The 21,536-nt window shown below is 38.4% G+C and overlaps 2 protein-coding genes across 2 annotated transcripts in view; one reads left to right on the top strand and one right to left on the bottom strand.

Moving 5' to 3' along the window:
* The window catches only part of LOC149958747 (uncharacterized), a 179,932-nt gene that overhangs the window by 97,763 nt on the left and 60,633 nt on the right, over positions 1-21,536 (bottom strand). The window contains exon 2 of the mRNA XM_090166121.1: positions 4,932-5,181. Within this exon, the coding sequence (XP_090022247.1) occupies positions 4,932-5,181 (250 nt within the window). The remainder of the gene's footprint in view (positions 1-4,931; positions 5,182-21,536) is intronic.
* On the top strand, positions 15,470-16,158 carry LOC149958750 (uncharacterized). Its single transcript, XM_090165258.1, has 3 exons — positions 15,470-15,480; positions 15,539-16,094; positions 16,150-16,158. Coding segments are annotated over exons 1-3 (567 nt in total). The 5' UTR covers positions 15,470-15,478.

Here is a 21,536-nt window from a genome sequence, read left to right as displayed (position 1 = left end):
TCAACAGCGCCCCCGTGTGTGAGTTTCCAAAAAAAATTATCAAATTTAGACAATTACGTGTGAAATTACTGTTTTTAGAAAATTACGTGTGAAATTGCCGTAATTAGAAAATTATACGTTAAATTACCAATTTTTTAGACAATTGCATGCGAAATTACCAAAGTTTTAGACAAATGCATGCGAAATTACCATTTTTTAAATAATTGCATGCGAAATTACCACTTTTTAAATAATCATATACGAAATTACCATTTTTAGAAAAATATACGTTAAATTACCATTTTTTAGAAAAATATGTAAATTTATCATATTTAAAAATATATATACAAAATTTACATAGTTAGAAAATATACGTTGAATTATCATAGTTAGAAATATATACGTTGAATTATCATTGTTAGAAATATATACGTTGAATTATCATAGAAAAATATACGTTGAATTATCATAGAAAAATATGTAAAATTATCATATTTAAAAAATATAAAATTATCATATTTAAAAAATATAAAATTATCATATCAGACACAAATATTTGAAAAGATTATCACGTTAGAGTTTGGATAGCTGATAAACTGATAACACTATCTCCTGCTAAGCCGACGAATCACAAAGCTTCTGTTTAGCAAAACCAAAATCCAGCTTCTCACATTGGCCGCTACGTGGCTGTCCATTTACTTAATAAGGCTAATTAACCCCCAAAAAATGCCCACTTACGTTTAATTATAATCATCTGTAGAGGTATATAATATACTCTTAATGAAAATCATTACCAGTCGTCCAGTCACCCCGAACTTTAAATTAATTTAAATAATAAACTTAAATTATTTTTAGGCAAACCCAATTTTTCGAGTTACCTGTCTTTGGAAATAAGGTAGCGAAACACGAACACTTTAAATTAAATTAATTTTTAGACAAACCGAATTTTTCGAATTACCTGGTTTTGGAAATAAGGCAGCGAAATTCAAATATCACAATAGTGTAGTAAGTTGAATGTTGAGTCCCACGAATCGGCCAGAAATCTCACTTAAAATTATAATTTCTTAATTCAACCGAATAATTAGTTCAGAAATGATTTATACTTACTAAAAATATAATTTTCAAACAAGTCGGCCTTAAAGGGGAACGGTCAAGCTTTAACCAGTTAGATAGCCCTATAGCCTATTAAAAACTAAAATTTATGGCGAAAACCGCATCAAAAAATATTGAGTGGTTAATTTTTAATAAAATAAAGAAATTTCGGGAAATCGAAAAGCGCGCGTCCGCCGCGACACCTGGTGAGAAGTCGGTGAGACAGAAAAACAACGTAAAAGCGCGCGCTGCTGAAGACGCAAAAAAATTGTTTTGGACGCGCGGCGCGTTCCAGTTATAAGAGACCTAAGCCTAAATTGCGCGATTTTAAAAGTTAGGATAGTTCGCAAATCGCTCATACGGGGTTAGGGGCGCTGGCGGCAGCCCCTTAGATGGCGGCGAAAATTCAAACCCAAACACCTGGCGTTATTTTTCGGTTCAACTTTTTGGGCCAAAAGCTATTTTTTCAAGACAAAAAAAGGTACGTGTTAGTATATTGAACGTCTTGTTAATCTTTTGATACGGAAATAAGTACATATTTGGAAAAGCTTGGCCGTTCCCCTTTAATTTAAAAAAGTTAAGTCGAAAATCTACTAAAATTATTAAATGGGCAAATTACCAACTTGCGGGCCCTACGGTACGTGATCTTTGTACACACACTGGTTATCCTTCCAAAAGGATCCAACCCGTTGTCTAAGACAATCTCTATTGTAAGTAGACCAAGAACTATGTCTGGCAATTATTAACAAAAAAAATTTGGATCGTTCGCAACATTGCGGCAAAAATTTCAAAACGTCTCGTCTCTTCAAGATGAGAGCATTCGTTTAAAAATAGCAAAGCTTTCGCGCAAAACGGTTAATTAACTCTAAGGTTTCAAACACGCGAAGCGGTTGTTACGTCGAAGGTGGGCTAACAATATTTTGCGGCAAATATGAAGAGCAAAACCATCCCGCTTAAAGTTTAAACTTAGAAGTGTCTCCAGAGGTACGTTTTCTGTTGTGCAAGGACCTTGAGCGAATAACGTGAGAATGGTAATCGTCACGCTTGGATTTCTATTTTTGAGATTAGTTTAAGATATTTATGACGGTCGGAATTTTAATGTTCCGGAGTTTAAAGGAGAACTGTCACCACCCTAAAATTGGTTAAAAACCATTTAAATGGATAGAGGACGTCCGAAAATGGTTATACAAAAAATTTTATGTTAATATGTCCAGTATTTGATTTATTATAAACAACCAAATTTCGTGTTTTATCCCTCCCGACTCGAGAATCTCAGAACCGCTTGGTTGAACCTACCTGCAGCGCCATCTCGTGAACGAAATATTATTTTCCACGGTTTTATCTTTTTTCGGTCGGAAATGCCGTCTGCTACGACATTCTCCTTGGCTTTTTAACCTAGTTATATTGGTAGATTGTAGTTAATCGTGTTTTTAATATGTCTTACACGCCGCCCTTTCTCAAATTTTTGCCGCTTCATTCTTTTGGCGCTGCACGTAGGTTCAACCGAGATTTCTGAAATTTTTGAAGCCGTTTGATGTAGGTTGCGGAAAAAGTAGCGTGATTACAAAGGCAACTTAATACTGGTTTTTCCCATTAGTTTTATAAAGATAGTACAATAAGTAATGAACTACGATTATTTTATATGTAATTTAATATATTGAGTTTTCGAAAACGTATTTTTTTTGCAGTCATGGTAATCTTCAATTTCCTTTTCTTCAAGCGATATAATGACATACCCAAAACGATTACGAATCACGCCTAAAAATCGAAAAACCACTAATACGCCCTAATTATCAAATGTTCTTAAGAGGTTTTTCAATTGAAAAAAAACGCCCACTTCAAATTAAACCACACCTGAACTATGAAGCACTCTAATCAACCTGACCACGCCTCATCGAATCCAAATACGCCCAGACTATGAATCACTTTAATCAACCTGACCACGCCTCATCGAATCCAAATACGCCCAGACTATGAATCACTTTAATCAACCTGACCACGCCTCATCGAATCCAAATACGCCCAAACTATGAAACACTTTAATCAACCTGACCACGCCTCATCGAATCCAAATACGAACAAACTATGAAACACTTTAATCAACCTGACCACGCCTCATCGAATCCAAATACGCCCAAACTATGAAACACTTTAATCAACCTGACCACGCCTCAGCGAATCCAAATACGCCCAAACTATGAAACCCTTTAATCAACCTGACCACGCCTCATCAAATCCGAATCCGCCCAAACTATGAAACACTTTAATCAACCTGACCACGCCTCAGCGAATCCGAATCCGCCCAAACTATGAAACACTTTAATCAACCTGACCACGCCTCATCGAATCCAAATACGCCCAAACTATGAAACACTTTAATCAACCTGACCACGCCTCATCGAATCCGAATCCGCCCAAACTACGAAACACTTTAATCAACCTGACCACGCCTCATCGAATCCAAATACGCCCAAACTATGAAACACTTTAATCAACCTGACCACGCCTCATCGAATCCGAATCCGCACAAACTACGAAACACTTTAATCAACCTGATCACGCCTCAGCGAATCCGAATCCGCCCAAACTATGAAACACTTTAATCAACCTGACCACGCCTCATCGAATCCAAATACGCCCAAACTATGAAACACTTTAATCAACCTGACCACGCCTCAGCGAATCCAAATACGCCCAAACTATGAAACCCTTTAATCAACCTGACCACGCCTCATCGAATCCAAATACGCCCAAACTATGAAACACTTTAATCAACCTGACCACGCCTCAGCGAATCCAAATACGCCCAAACTATGAAACCCTTTAATCAACCTGACCACGCCTCATCGAATCCGAATCCGCACAAACTACGAAACACTTTAATCAACCTGATCACGCCTCAGCGAATCCGAATCCGCCCAAACTATGAAACACTTTAATCAACCTGACCACGCCTCATCGAATCCAAATACGCCCAAACTATGAAACACTTTAATCAACCTGACCACGCCTCAGCGAATCCAAATACGCCCAAACTATGAAACCCTTTAATCAACCTGACCACGCCTCATCGAATCCAAATACGCCCAAACTATGAAACACTTTAATCAACCTGACCACGCCTCAGCGAATCCAAATACGCCCAAACTATGAAACCCTTTAATCAACCTGACCACGCCTCATCGAATCCGAATCCGCCCAAACTATGAAACACTTTAATCAACCTGACCACGCCTCATCGAATCCGAATCCGCCCAAACTATGAAACACTTTAATCAACCTGACCACGCCTCAGCGAATCCAAATACGCCCAAACTATGAAACCCTTTAATCAACCTGACCACGCCTCATCGAATCCGAATCCGCCCAAACTATGAAACACTTTAATCAACCTGACCACGCCTCATCGAATCCGAATCCGCCCAAACTATGAAACACTTTAATCAACCTGACCACGCCTCAGCGAATCCGAATCCGCCCAAACTATGAAACACTTTAATCAACCTGACCACGCCTCAGCGAATCCGAATCCGCCCAAACTATGAAACACTTTAATCAACCTGACCACGCCTCATCGAATCCGAATCCGCCCAAACTATGAAACACTTTAATCAACCTGACCACGCCTCAGCGAATCCGAATCCGCCCAAACTATGAAACACTTTAATCAACCTGACCACGCCTCATCGAATCCAAATACGCCCAAACTATGAAACACTTTAACCAATCTTACCACGCCTCCTTCGAACTATAAATCAATGAAACCACGCCCTACTAAACAGCCCCTTATACGGCCACGCCCACGGGCGTCCCCAGTGACGCCCCTTTAAACGGCAAAATGAAAGAGTGAAGGGACTCACAATGTCTTTCGACGTTCATGAGGAGCATGCCCTCGGCGGAGCATCGGGAATCTCGGACCCAGGCGAAGAGCTCCCTCTGGCGGCCGAGTTGGGAGCTGGTCCATTCTTTGGGGGCGAGCGAAAGTGGCCCGCCCATCACGGGCGAAGGCAGGTCCTGAGAGGCGAACGTCGAGTTCTCGCCGAAGTCGATCACAATGCACGTTTTGGCGTCACGAATTTCAAGACGGCTCAGCGCCTGCGCGTTGCCTTCCTATCAAGAAATTAAAAAAAAACATTAATTTACCTATTTAACGTTTAATAATTCCGCGGGTAGTCTTGCTAAAGGTTAGTTTTCTTGAACAACAAACGCCACAACGTTTTGGTTCAACGCAATTTTTTTGCATAAACCTTGGTTTCCACTAGCGCGTCATTGAACTTTGGGACGTACAATTGTAAAGGAAAATACATTATTACGCGCGCTAGTGAAAACCAATCTTAAAGACGTAGCAAATAATTTGGCGTCGACGCCAAATTATTTAATAAGCCTTGGTTTAGTCCCATTCGACCGAAATCCCATTCGACCGAAATCCCATTCGACCGAAGGCGGTTTTTGAGGTGTCCCATTCGACCGAATTCCGCCGAAACGTGCGGTTTTTATGTGTCACATTCGACCGAACGCTTTTATGTGTCCCATTCGACCGAACGCTGCTATATAAATTGGCTTTTGGAATGAGCATGAATTATATTTTTATCTTCACCAAGTCAAGAAAAGTAACTGAACCAAAACTGAAATAGTAAACTTAACCAACTCTAACCTAACCTAACCTAACCTAACCTAAACATGGATCTTCGATAGTACATACCTTATAAATAAAATACCAAATCACCCCGACAATTGGGCTACATTTTAAAATTCTTTCGGTCGAATGGGATTCGGTCGAATGGGATTTCGGTCGAATGGGATTTCGGTCGAATGGGAATAAACGCATTGAATTTGGGACGTACAATTGTAAAGGAAATTACATTATTACGCGCGCTAGTGGAAACCAAGCTTAAAGGCGCAGCAATGATTTTTGCGTCGACACAAATTTTTTTATAAGCCTTGGTTGCCACTAGCGCGTCAGTGAACTTTGGGACGTACAACTGTAAAGGAAAATACATTATTACGCGCGCTAGTGAAACCAAGCTTTAAGGCGTAGCAAATATTATTGCGTCGACACCAAATTATTTAATAAGCCTTGGTTTCCACTAGCGCGTCATTGAACTTGGGGACATACAATGGGAAAGAAAAAAAAAATTAGGCTTGCTAGTGAAAACAAAGCTTTAAGGCGTAGCAAAGATTTTTGCGTCGACACAAAAATATTTTATAAGCGTTGGTTTCCACTAGCGCGTCATTACAATTGTACGTCCCAAAGTTCAAAGGAAAATACATTATTACGAGCGCTAGTGAAAACCAACCTTAATTAAGGCCCACTAATTTTATTTACGTCGACGCTAAAAGGTTTCGTTGGGCGTAATATAATTTGTTTGTGTCGAGCAAACAAATTTCCCTATAAAGGTCTAATACAATATTTTCTTCGATGCCCGCCGTCGCAGCATTTTTCCGTTAGTGAAAACCAGATTTAAACCTCTTAAAGAACTGAAGTAACTCTCTTAAATATTTAAAAGGTCCCCAAAACAATACAATTTAGTAGTACATTATTTTGAAATTAAATATTTAGCGCCTCCAGACGAGTTAAGTACCGAGACTGGCGAAAACTACTTAGCAGACGACGTATCAAACTACAAAATCCGTTGAGACGGGGCTAGGGAAAGTTTTTCGACTTCAAGGCTACATTATTATACTCTCCTACCTAGTATTATTTTTATTTTATTTCAAGTTATGTCCTATGCGATAACCAAGTTTTGGCAAGACATTATTTAAAGGGCCACACCGGCGCTTCAAAAATCTGGGTCAAAATCCAGTAGCTCCGCCTCTTTTGTACCAGAACCGGCTAATCATATTCTAGAATCTTTCCGGAGTTCGCGCAGAAATCCATTAAATTTAAAACGCCGGTGGGGCCGTTTAAGCTGTAATCAGGAATCCATACCTCTACTGGGAATGCTTATCGTGGCATATTTTCTTATCGATGTGGCTGACGGTTTTTTTGACGTCACTATGTTAACTGAACAAACAAAAAAAGTGAGAGGGGATTTTTTGTCTCGTAGGCGGGGCCAAAGCCGTCAGAGTGATCTTACCATACGCGATACGCCAGGATAAGCATTCCAAGTAGAGGTATGGATTCCTGTCTTTGGTTATGTAACCGAGGAGCAACAAACACAAAGATAACGCAGCTAGCCTTTAAACACGCTAACGCAGTGTTGTGTACAAATTTCATTGGACGAGCCTTTATGCTGAACGTTCTACGGGCGGGGGGAAGACAATTTCCGAATTTTCACCTTCCGACGGCAGCATGCGCTAAAGCGTCTAACCAATGAAAAATGTACCAAACATAATGCACGACTTTTGACGGGTTGCGTTCTCCTTGTGTGTTTGTTGTTCCTAGATGTAACATACTTTTTACAAATCTTACATAAAACTTTTTTGGAGCGGATATAGAATATTTCGTCATATGGCTAAGATCAAAGTGTGGTTCTTTTTTACGTATTTATGATATATACTCGTAGGCGGAGTGAGAGATAAATAATTCAGCCCAATCCTAACATTTACATTTTGAATGAAATAAGCGCTTAAATAAACCCCTCTCTGACTGTCTTGCCCCCTTTTGAAAAATGCTGCCAGATCTATGAATAGAAAATTATCAGCTTTGGCAGTATAAAGAGAAACCACAGACCAACCTGTTATATGTCCAGTCGCAGCCGCACAAACTCTATAATCGGCTATGAATGACCTTTTATTTAAAAGGCTATTAGTTGTCTGAATTTTAGCCAACTGAACCATCTGACGAATTACTCAATCTAGCCAAAGTCTCAACAAAAGTATAACCGTCAAAATTCCCAAATGGATTTCGAATTAAGTCAAATTATAAACGCCTGGCTTAGTTGGGATATCGTAGGTCACCCGGAAAAACTCCCGGCAAAGAAAGCGGAACAAATCCTCCCCCAAAAGAGCTCATTTGAATATTAATATCAATTAAAACGAATTAACAAACTTTGGGTGAACTTTTGCGCGACACAGAAATAACAGTACTTATTGCAAATAAACGTCTCGTGCAAATCGAGAAAGGGACGGAAGAGCGGGCTTAATGAACCCTTAACACGAGGGCAGGAAGACCCTAGTTCTTAATTGCATTTAGAATTCAAGGAGGCGCCACTGTCGCCAATAAAGCTTGGGGCTCATTACCTACGAGTACCCTAAGAACTGTTATTTTTATTCTTACAAACGTTTACGTCTTACGCCACGCGTCACAGTTGCGCGTCTTCGCGTTGGTCAACTTCACGCAACGTATGGACTCCAAACGAATAGCGTTGGTTAACGACTAGAAGTTGCAATTTAAGGAAATGAGGTACGGAGTTAACTGGTGGCAAGGGTAGAAGGCTCTGGTGAGGTACGGTTGAAAGGGAAGATGGTGTCTGGTGAGAAGAAGGGATTGTCAGGAGACGGGAGATTAATGGTCGGCGAACCAAGAATGGGGAATCCTTCGAATTTCGATAAAGGACAACTCAGTCAAGAAGAGACCCACCAAGGAATAAATTTGGTTAATTTTTCCGCTAGCCTGAAGCCCATCTTGTGTCCCTTCGCGAAGAGCTTTATGAAGAGGAAAATCAAGTCGTACACAGGGTGTTGGCACCCGCGGCACTATTCGCGAACGAAAACTATCGCTACGCCCTCTTTTGGTTGCCGTCGAAAACTATTTAGTTGTTGGGTGGCTAGGCTTGAAGAGCTTACCACCACATCCTCCTACGCATTGTAAACAGGCCATCTAAATTAATGGCATCAGAAGAAAATAGGGGAAGTACGTATCTGTAGCTTTGAGCCATAGAAGTCGTCGTGTGACCCACGAAAATGCCTTTTTACGCATAATAAACCAAACTGAAAAAGTAGTTCCACTTTTGTTTTGATTCAACTCGGCTATAAACGACGAAAGCAAATACGCCTTAGCTCAATTAGCAGAGAATGAGAAGGACATTATGTTACAATTGTTCTATTTAAGAAAAATTGATTTTTTAAACGATGTATTCATCCGCGATTTCCCGCCAAACCGTTTTGGCGCGAAAATTCGTGAAAAGTGACGCCTTTCCAAAGCTGACTAGAAGCGTACTTCCCCCTATTTTCTTCTGATGGCATTAAAAGTCGCTGGAAGCTGGGAGCAACAAACACAAGGAGAACGCAGCTAGCCTTTAAACACGCTAACGAAGGGTTGTGTACGAATTTCATTGGACGAGCGTCACGAGCCTTTACGCTGAACGTTTTACGGGCGGGGGGGAAGACAATTTCCGAATTTTCCCTTCCGACGGCAGCCGGCGCCAAAGCGTCTAGCCAATGAAAAATGTACACAAGAAAATCCACGACTTTTGACGGGTTGCGTTCTCCTTGTGTGGGGTGTTGTGTTTGTTGCTCCTACCTGGAAGAATAGGGACTTGGCAGTGCTACGTCACAGTTTTTTTCTCAATAGTTTTTATCGTGGGGAGAAAAATATGACCACAATGGCGGACATGGCCAAAGCTACAAAATGCCAAGTCTCTATTAAGCCTAAGGTGATGCCTTGCAGGGTTTCCACAATATTTTCAGATTCCATTCCCTGACTATTAACAGCTTTCCCTGACCATTTTAAGAAATTTCCCTGGCTTATCAGAAAATTTTGAACATTATAATTGACTTTTATCAATCGGTAAACAAATTAGCAAAACTTTCAAAGAACTTAATAATAATCACAGAATTTGTCATAGATCTAGAGTTAAATTACCTGAAAAAATTTTCCAGATAAAATTTAATTCCCTGACTTTTTCCAAATGCTTAAAATGCCCTGACCATTTAAACCCATTTGGAAATTCCCTGACCATTTAAACCCATTTGGAAATTCCCTGACCATTTAAACCCATTTGGAAAGTTCCTGACCATTTAAACCCATTTGGAAACTCCCTGACCATTTAAACCAATTTGGAAATTCCCTGACCATTTAAACCCATTTGAAAATTCCCTGACCATTTAAACCCATTTGGAAATTCCCTGACCATTTAAACCAATTTGGAAATTCCCTGACCATTTAAACCCATTTGGAAATTCCCTGACCATTTAAACCAAATTGGAAGTTCCCTGACTATTTAAACCCATTTGGAAATTCCCTGACCATTTAAACCCATTTGGAAAGTCCCTGACCATTTAAACCCATTTGGAAACTCCCTGACCATTTATACCAATTTGTAAATTCCCTGACCATTTAAACCCATTTGGAAATTCCCTGACCATTTAAACCCATTTGGAAATTCCCTGACCATTTAAACCCATTTGGAAATTCCCTGACCATTTAAACCCATTTGGAAATTCCCTGACCATTTAAACCAATTTGGAAATTCCCTGACCATTTAAACCAATTTGGAAATTCCCTGACCATTTAAACCGATTTGGAAATTCCCTGACCATTTAAACCCATTTGAAAAATTCCCTGACCATTTAAACCAATTTGGAAATTCCCTGATCATTTAAACCCATTTGGAAACTCCCTGACCATTTATACCAATTTGGAAATTCCCTGACCATTTAAACCCATTTGGAAATTCCCTGACCATTTAAACCCATTTGGAAATTCCCTGACCATTTAATCCCATTTGGAAATTCCCTGACCATTTAAACCCATTTGGAAAGTCCCTGACCATTTAAACCCATTTGGAAATTCCCTGACCATTTAAACCCATTTGGAAATTCCCTGACCATTTAAACCAATTTGGAAATTCCCTGACCATTTAAACCCATTTGGAAATTCCCTGACCATTTAAACCCATTTGGAAATTCCCTGACCATTTAAACCCATTTGGAAAGTCCCTGACCATTTAAACCCATTTGGAAACTCCCTGACCATTTAAACCAATTTGGAAATTCCCTGACCATTTAAACCCATTAGGAAGTTCCCTGACTATTTAAACCCATTTGGAAATTCCCTGACCATTTAAACCCATTTGGAAAGTCCCTGACCATTTAAACCCATTTGGAAAATCCCTGACCATTTAAACCAATTTGGAAATTCCCTGACCATTTAAACCCATTTGGAAATTCCCTGACCATTTAAACCCATTTGGAAAGTCCCTGACCATTTAAACCCATTTGGAAAATCCCTGACCATTTAAACGAATTTGGAAATTCCCTGACCATTTAAACCCATTTGGAAATTCCCTGACCATTTAAACCCATTTGGAAATTCCCTGACCATTTAAACCCATTTGGAAATTCCCTGACCATTTAAACCCATTTGGAAATTCCCTGACCATTTAAACCCATTTGGAAATTCCCTGACCATTTAAACCCATTTGGAAAGTAACTGACCATTTAAACCCATTTGGAAACTCCCTGACCATTTAAACCAATTTGGAAATTCCCTGACCATTTAAACCCATTTGGAAAGACCCTGACCATTTAAACCCATTTGGAAATTCCCTGACCATTTAAACCCATTTGGAAAGTCCCTGACCATTTAAACCCATTTGGAAACTCCCTGATCATTTAAACCAATTTGGAAATTCCCTGACCATTTAAACCCATTTGGAAGTTCCCTGACTATTTAAACCCATTTGGAAATTCCCTGACCATTTAAACCCATTTGGAAAGTCCCTGACCATTTAAACCCATTTGGAAAATCCCTGACCATTTAAACCAATTTGGAAATTCCCTGACCATTTAAACCCATTTGGAAATTCCCTGACCATTTAAACCCATTTGGAAAGTCCCTGACCATTTAAACCCATTTGGAAAATCCCTGACCATTTAAACGAATTTGGAAATTCCCTGACCATTTAAACCCATTTGGAAATTCCCTGACCATTTAAACCCATTTGGAAATTCCCTGACCATTTAAACCCATTTGGAAATTCCCTGACCATTTAAACCCATTTGGAAATTCCCTGACCATTTAAACCCATTTGGAAATTCCCTGACCATTTAAACCAATTTGGAAATTCCCTGACCATTTAAACCCATTTGGAAAGACCCTGACCATTTAAACCCATTTGGAAAATCCCTGACCATTTAAACCAATTTGGAAATTCCCTGACCATTTAAACCCATTTGGAAATTCCCTGACCATTTAAACCCATTTGGAAAATCCCTGACCATTTAAACCAATTTGGAAATTCCCTGACCATTTAAACCCATTTGGAAATTCCCTGACCATTTAAACCAATTTGGAAATTCCCTGACCATTTAAACCAATTTGGAAATTCCCTGACCATTTAAACCCATTTGTAAATTCCCTGACTTTTCCTAGATTTCCCTGTTTTCCCGGAAGTGTGGCAACCCAGATCTATAACATTTCCCTAAAAAGACCCAAAAAAAAAGTGTTAACGCGTTCAGCAGCGTTGCCAGGCAAATATTTTTTATCCTGATGATTCAAACGTCATAAACAGGAAACAGATTTTTAACGGTTTTAGCGGTTGTGATTTGAATTTTCAGATTGTTGTTTACAAAGGAAACCCCAAACGTCTCTCATAACCATCCATGTTATCACGTTAAATAACTATAATTATAGTTATTATGTTAGTATAATTGGTATAGTTAAATATTTTTTCTACCTCCGATTATAAGATAGATTCGAAATTATCTCGGAAATTATTCATCATCAAAAAACTATTAAGCCTTGGTACAATCATTTATATTTATGAATAATATTATATTATGATAATAATAATTACCGTAACAAATTTGGGGATTGCTTTCAGACGGTAAGCAGAATATTTTACTTTATGTACGATCGGAAAAGCTCGACATTCTAAATTTTTACGACGATTAATTTAAAAGACTAATATATTAGCACCGCATGGTAATCTCGTGGTTCAACTTTTAAATTCCAAGCATTCCAAGGAAGCTTCTTTCCCTATTATCTCCCCCCCCCCCGCTTATTTTGAATCACCAGCCTATACAAGCATTTCCTGTTATGCCCGTGAGTACCGCTAGAGTGCGTCGATGCTTGTTCTTTTTACTTTGTTACCGGGCCGGACCGTCCCTGTTGTTAATTAGTCCATGGTTTGACAGTCAGTAACATAAGGACCATTTATGGTACAGCCGGTAAACGAGGAAAATGTTTAACTATCTCTACTTTATTTACCGGTTTTTTGAAGAACTTTGAGCTCACCAATCAGTGAGCGTTACGCTGTCAGGTGATATAAACAGCGAATTTGAAAGTCTTTAAAAGTAGGCTTACGAATTTTTGCGTCTATCACGTGACGGCATAAGACTCGCTGATTGGTCGAGCCCAACGCGCCTCAAAAAAAGGTCGTCCGTTTTCTGTTTTACCGGCAACGCTCGCGGCGGTAAAATCAGGAACATTTTGTCCTTGTGTACAGTAATTTTTTCGTGAGCCAGAACAACGGGGAAAGACTATAAAACTAGGAAATGGATAAAATCAGGAAAACACTGCCCGTGTGAACCAGCCTTTTGGCGATGGTTATGAATGAAATGGAAGTTATAAAAGATTAATATTTGCATTTTATTATAATTTTACATTGTTTTGTGTTTCCAACATGGTAACACTGAGAAATTACTCAATCTAGATTTGATTTTTTTTAATCTAATTTGAGAACATTATAATTATTTTATTAAAAATAAATAAAAGCTACGCGAGTATGTATTCGCCTGACGACGACGCTAGACTCGGCGTCGAAACGGACGTAGCGTAGCTTTTTTTATTTTTAATAAAATAATTTTTATTGTACAACAGTGGTTCCCATGGTTTTAATTTAGTCAATAATAATTCATTTAATTAGTATTGAAAATAAATTAAAATCAGTTTGAACTCCAAAGTCACTAAGCCTAACCCAAGATCCGTGTAAAATGTTTGGAGAAATCTTAAATAAGGGATAACAAGTCAGAGTTAAAAGCACTTCCCCATGAGATAAAACCGTATTTCAAATACGAATCCACCAAAGCAAAATAAACACTTCTCAGTGTAACGTAAGACTATATATTACGTAAAAAATATAAATTGTAAGACGTGTACCTTAGTTTTCTTTAATATTGGAGATGCTTTTCGAATAGGCAAAGTTACCTAACCTAATCTAATTTAATATTATTATTTTATTACCCCATTCCAGGGGACTCCGCCCCACCAGATAGACCCCGGACCTCATTCTCGTATACAACGCTGCGCTGACTGGAATCGTACCTGGAGGCAACGTCCCGACGATCGAGATGTAAAATTGGATCCTGATTCGATTGTACAACTTCAAAAGGGTGGGCTCGCCAAAAACCCTTCAACGCGACGTCTTGTCCGCGGGGGCCATTATGACGACCCATAAGGTTATATTATATGACAGCCGAGTCAGAACTTAGACAAAAGAAGCTGACTGCGGAAGATAGCGCAAAATTGCGATTGCAATCTCCAGCGCACCCATAGATATACTAACTCGACGCTCCTCGCCCACTTACCCCGTACCCGCCCCAGAAACCGTACAAGAAGGTACAGTCACCGCAAAATCGCTCCAACCGACGCTACCAGGTAAACCAGCCTATCTGCCAGGACAAGCCGAGGCTCAAGACTTTTCTTCTCTATCTTGTCAGTTAGATTAAAACTTCGATAAGGTGAGCGTCGCAACGTGAGTAGAAGGAAAGTGAGGGTGTGGCATCGATCCCGGGTTCGGGTTTGGGTTCGGGATCGAAATCCGGGATTTAAGGGATGAAATGGGGGTAAAATCGTCAAAAAGTCAATGTATTTAGGGTATTTCTCGCGACGATTTGTTTTCCCGTATATCAACATATTGTGTCCAGGCCAACTTGTTCATTTATCTACGCTTATCTCGAAAGATACTTGAACGTATATCTTATCAAGTTTTATCGTACGGAATAAGTTGAAATGATGTAAAAATTGATAACCTAGGCGGCGCGTGCGCAGATTACCCCGGGGGACGCGATTAATTTGAATTTAAGAGTTTTTTGACGTCATGGAATATGGGACGCGGTTAACGTGCGCGGATTGGGGCGCGGTTAATTTGAATTTAAAACATAGATTTGAGTGTTTTGACGTCATGGAATATTCGTTGTTAAAATGACGTAGAATGGAAATATTTTTAAACTTAATTTTAATATCATTGTAGTACTTAAATATGCTTGACACTTGAACCTTTCTCACGAGTATTTCAAACGAATATCTAAAGTTTAAGTATGAGAAACGTATCGTTCTCAAGTATTGTAATTGTACACGTGATTCCGTATGAGGACCGGGTAAATTCCTATATACGTAACGCGATACACTTCAAAATGCGTATACGTAGAATGGAATTAATTTTAAACTCCATTTTAAAAAATAAGATATCGAAGATAAATAATTTCAGAGTATAAAAAGGGAAAACCGTATAATAGTAAGACCATATTTAGAAAGTTCACCATCTGAATTGTATTGGAAGTGACTTCGAGGAACCTTAAAATGTAAGTAGGAATACTCAGTGATAATTCTTAACTTTGTCTTAATGTATTTATTTTATAGGAATTGTTCATTTCCTGTGTCTGCTGACAAAGGGTTAATCGTTTATGCAGATGAAACCATCTACTGCGGTCTATTAGATTTAACAAAGGGTATCAAACTAACAGAAGCGGAACTGCAAGAGCTATGGACAAAGAAAGATGCCATTGAAGCTTATTTCAATAACGAAGCTGAAACTTCGTGGGTTTTCACAGGTTCTGAAACTAAACGGTTTTCGGTTCATAGATTTGCCGAACAAAAGGTTTTAGATGTTAGACAAATGTACCATGGTTATGGAGTAAACTATGGAAAACTGTTACCGACTAAAGAGGGGGTAGCTTTCGCTCAATCTTCTTGGTTGAATTTCCTCGACCAGTACAAGTCTATTCAGAAGTGTTTAAAGAAAATCAAGGAAATAAAGGAGGCGATGACTAACGTTGTAATTAAACAATTACACGAAGCTCTTAAGAAAGCGTGCAATGGCTGTCAAATTGATCATCCATCTCAACTCCAGCATGATTGTATCATGACGGATTATTCTAAGCGCGTAGATTTGCATTTTTATGAAATAATTATGTCGGTAGATTGTGAAAATATTATTGAAATGTTTACTATTCGCTGTGAATTGTCGAAAGAAATTTTAAATAATATAATGTCACTAATAATATGCAATGCTAAAAACTTGTTAAAAAGTTAATAAAATTGATTGCACTAATGTTCCGATTCTCATTTACCATTATGGATTTAAGCTTACAACATCCAATGAATGGGCTTGTAGCCGGGTCCACCCAATGCGGAAAGTCATTCCTGGTGGGACGGTTGATTCAATATAAGAAGACCTGTATATCCCCTCCTCCGGAGAGGATAATATGGTGTTATACCGAGTATCAGCCGAAACTATTTCAATCAATATTAGAACACACACCTTCAGTCGAGTTTCACGAAGGGTTACTCGATGTTAATATATTAAACCCGCAAATTAGGAATTTAGTTATTTTAGACGATTTGTTATGCGAGATATCTAATAATAAAGATGTAACTAATTTATTTATTCGTGGATCTCATCACAGAAACACCTCCGTACTAATTTTAATGCAAAACCTTTATTACCCCGGAAAAGAAATAAGAACTTTAAATTTAAATGCTCATTATCTATTTATTTTTAAATCACCACGAGATAAATCAACAATTTATCATCTCGCGAGGCAGATATCTCCAACCAATAGCAAATACGTTATTGATGCGTTTCAACAAGCTACGTCACGGAAATTTGGGTATTTATTAGTTGACTTGAAACCTCACACCCCAGATCAGTATTTACTACGAACAGGTTTAATACCGGGTGAAGAATCGGCTGTCTTTATTCCAAAATGAAGTGTATTATAGAAGGGAATTTTTTTAGGGTTAATCGAGAGTGGATTATTAAAGAATTAGCTTACGTAGTATTAGAAACTGAAGAATCGGAAGTGTTTACTTTCAAATCTCCATGCCCTTTCAAAGAGCTTTCAAACGAAAATAAAAGACAATGCAGATGGATATCTCATAACATTTGTCATCTTCGATGGGATGACGGCGAACGTCCTTACAGAACGAGACGTGACATTTGCAATCAGATAGCGGAAAAAGCTACTTCGTTTTTCACCAAAGGTTTAGAAAAAGCTGCAGTATTATCGACACTCCTCGGTGTTCCAGTAACTAACATCGAAGATACCGGTTGTCCTAAATTATCAGAACTAGAAGACGTTGAATTAAACTGCCCTTTTCATTCCGAAACTGTTCATTGCGCTTTAAGAAAGGCTAAGAAAATCTCTAAATGGATGTCTCAAAACGAGTAAAGGAAAACCTAGACTTTCTACGTTTCCTGACATCCTGTAATCTAAATCAAAGAAAGACAGCTATTAAATACGCTAGCAAGGAAGCTATACTGGCTCTCGTTGAATGTTGTATAAATGTATTACACGGAACAATTGAACTGTCAGAACGTCATCGTAAGCGGTTAAAGAAACATAGCGCGGTTATACGAAACGTGTCGAAGAAGAATCCTATATCAAAACGACGAAAGATACTGGTACAAAAAGGTGGTTTTCTTCCATTTTTATTAGCGCCACTGCTATCTATCGTTAGCTCAGTCGCCGGAAGTGCAATAAGCCGAGCTATAAACCGATGATGGCTCGAAAAATGCTTCTAGTACCTGAAGATGTAATGGAGAGATTAAAAAACACTCCACCTTCCAAAACAGAAGAAACACCTGAACTTCAAAAAGAGAAGACACTCGATGATGAAATGAAATCTATTCTAGATAATCCAGATTTAAACGAATCAGAGAAATTAGCATTATACAATCAAACTCTCCAACGACGGTTAACTTACGTACGTAAAGAGCAAATCTCTCCCGTTATTGAAAACTCTGAACGGCCTAAAACCTGGTTCGCGCAAATATCTTATTCTCTACCTGCAACTTATGTTAGTGATGCGATTTCATTATACCGAGCGACTACGGAAGATCCGAGATATATTAGATGGACTAACTCAGGAGAGCTTTCTATTCGAGGACAAGTGATTGGAGGATCTAATATAATCGATCTTTTGTATGACGCTGTGAGAAAAACGCCTGGAACAGCGATTGATCCTATAGGAGTTACAGAGTTTTACGAGGGCATTCATAAGTCAAATATTTCAAAACGTTTAATTAAAAATCCTGTAAGATTGACACTGTTAAAAACATTCGCTGTATTTCATACACCACCAAGTAGTTCAATGTTATCATCATCTTCACCTAGTCCTCTAAGATCTTGGATACATACTAAATAAAATATATTAACCTGATAATTTTGTTCTCATTTCATAGTATAAGCCTACAATGGAAGGTTGTACAGAAACGGTCTCTTTAGGACTTTTAGCCTATTTATCACAATCATTTTCAAAATCACCGAAAATTATCACAGCTGTATTAATTATCATAGTTATTATAATTTTAGAATTATTTAATTTCCTTTTTTGGCGTTACATGCCATTACATCAAAATATTACCCAATATGGAGAAAGAACTTGAGCAGATCTATACTAACCCCGCAGACCCAGGGTCATTCGCTGGAGTTCAAGCGCTCTATAATTCAGCTCGACATAAAGGTTTAAAGGTTTCATTGGAAAAAGTAAAACAATTTCTAATAAAGCAGGATACATATACGCTGCATAAACCTGCTAGAAGACGATTCAAACGAAATCGAACTATTGTTTATGGAATTGACGAACAGTGGCAAGCGGACTTGGCAGATTTTCAGAAGCTGTCTAAATATAATTCAGGATCTCGCTACGTATTATGTATTATCGACATATTTAGCAAATACGCTATGGCTGTAGCGGTTAAAAATAAGAAAGGTGTAACAATTTTAGAAGCGTTACGTAACGTTTTTGAAAAAGGCCGTCAACCGAAAAGAATTCAAAGTGATCATGGAAACGAATTTGTCTGTCAAGAAGTGCAGAGTGAATTAGAAAGAAGGAACATTAAATTTTTCGCTACCCGATCGGAAATGAAAGCGTCCATTATTGAAAGATTCATTAGAAGTTTTAAATCTCGTTTATATCGCTATTTCACGCAGAATAACACCCTTAAATATATCGACGTTTTAGATGATATTATAAACGCTTATAACAATAGTTATCATAGATCAATTAAATGTAAACCCGCGGAAGTTACTCTAGATAACTCTGCTAAAATATGGAAAAATCTTTACGGTTCGGTAAATTTTTCTCCTCCGTTAACATACGCGTTTGAAATTGGAGATATTTGTAGAATAAGTAGAAATTTATCAATTTTCGATAAGAAATATAACCCGAATTTTACTACAGAATTGTTTAAAATAGCTGAGAGACTACCACGTGACCCACCTGTATATAAGCTGATGGATTTAAATTCTAACCCCATTTTAGGAGTATTCTATCGAGAGGAGGTTCAGATTGTTGGTCGAGATTTAAAAGACTGTTACTTCATAATCGAAAAAGTAATAAAAAAGAGGAAAAAATCGGACGGTCGCGTAGAACTGTATGTCAAGTGGCAAGATTACGACCCTACATTTAATTCTTGGATACAAGAAGTGGATTTAAAATGAGTTTTTACGTAACGCTACCTTCAGATTCCTCGTCATTATATTACCAAGATAATAGCGTTGGTAAATTTCGAACGTATTTAGCTGAACCGTTAAGATTTGAGGAACAGTACGAAGTTGGGTTAGCGGAAATAAGCTATCCTCGGACATGGCATAACGTTCGAAAACCTAATCTATTGGTTATTAAAGACCCTCTCGAATATGATAAAATGACTGATAACCCTCTAGTTAAAGACCCTCTCGAATATGATAAAATAATTGAAGTTCCCGCGGGTTTTTATAAAACTCCGGAAGAACTATTACATGTTATGAACGTCCACAACCAAGAAGAAGAACAAGTTACATTCGCTTATTTAAATTATTCTAATCGAATTAAAGTTAAATTGCAACCGAAAATCAGAGCTGTAATTGGCCCCGATCTATCGATTTTACTAGGTTTTAAGGATAGAAGAGATAATGATTTCACCATTTTAAATTCAATGATAACCCCCTACCCAGTTGATATGAACGCTGGGTTACATTCCTTATTCGTTTATTCCGATCTGGTTGAAAATAGCGTTGTTGGGGATAGTTTAGCACCTCTATTAAGAATCATAAGCGTCGAAGAGAAAGCCGAGTCTAATGGGAAAACAACTACAAAAATATTTTCACAACCTCATTACCTACCAGTCGTGTGTAATAATATTAAGACTATAGAGATTAATATAACAGATGATTTAGGTGAGCCAATACAGTTTCATAGTGGAAAAGCTCACGTTGTATTACATTTTAAACCCCGTAAAATGTGGACTTCACTATAAACCTTTAATCATTCAGGACACACCTTCATTCTAGCTTAAGAGAGCGAACAGTTAACATCATGAGGTCTGAATATTCACCTTCAAGAACTGATTATGAAAGTTACTATTTAAACCAGGTTGGTTTCGGTGGAATACCTGTATATAGAGGTTTAGCCGTGCAAAGAGGACATGGACTAGGAAATATATTATCTTCAGCGTTTAGATTCGCGGTACCTTTACTGAAGAAAGGCGCTACTTACTTGGGAAAAAAACTTTTAAGTACCGGAGCGAAAGTAGCGACCGATGTTGTTAGCGGAGTCCCAATTAAAACAGCGCTTAAATCGCATTCTATTAACGCTGGAAGGGAAACTTTAGCTTCAGCAGCTGATGAAGCCATGAGACTAACATCTTCAGCTACGGATCATATTAAAAGAATGACGGGTTCCGGAAATAAAAGGAAACGAACTCAATCGAAAAGCGCCATTTCAACAGCAGGCAGGATAGCGAAAGGACGGTTCCCTAAACGTTCTGATATATTCTCATAATGTCCCTTTTACACCCGCACTCAGTTGAGTGTATAAATTCCGAGCTAGATTTGTTTCAAGTACCTATGACACAATCTTCGATTATTGGTGGAGAATGGGTTGAGTATAATCCAATATCAAATATAGTTGATAACGCATCAATTACATTTTCTATCAACGGTAACTCTGAAACGTATATAGACCTTTCACAAACTTTGCTGCACGTTCGAGTTAAGGTAACTAAAGATAATGGTCAACTACCGCAACCCGCGGTTCCAGGTGTTGCGGGTGGGGCCGCCGGAACTCCAGCCGACAATATCGCCCCCGAGAATTTGTTTCTTCATTCGCTTTTTAGCGACGTCCACGTATTTCTTAATGAAAGATCAGTAACACCTTCCAGTCAAAATTACGCTTATAAAAGTATGATACAAACTTTATTAACGTTCGGAGATTCTGCGAAAAAAAGTTATTTAACGAGTTCACTTTTCTATCGGGATACGCCTGGAAAGTTCGATTCATTTTTCGATAACGATGGTTTCTCTAAACGAGCGAGTTTAGCGCAAAAAGGGGCGATTGACTTGTTAGGCGTAGTCCATACTGATTTATGTCAACA

The sequence above is a fragment of the Leiobunum rupestre genome, chromosome 2 (genome assembly GCF_980474605.1).
Source record: "Leiobunum rupestre chromosome 2, qqLeiRupe1.1.hap1, whole genome shotgun sequence".
NCBI classification, from domain to species: Eukaryota; Metazoa; Arthropoda; class Arachnida; order Opiliones; family Sclerosomatidae; genus Leiobunum; species Leiobunum rupestre.
This window is presented reverse-complemented; position numbering and strand designations above follow the sequence as displayed.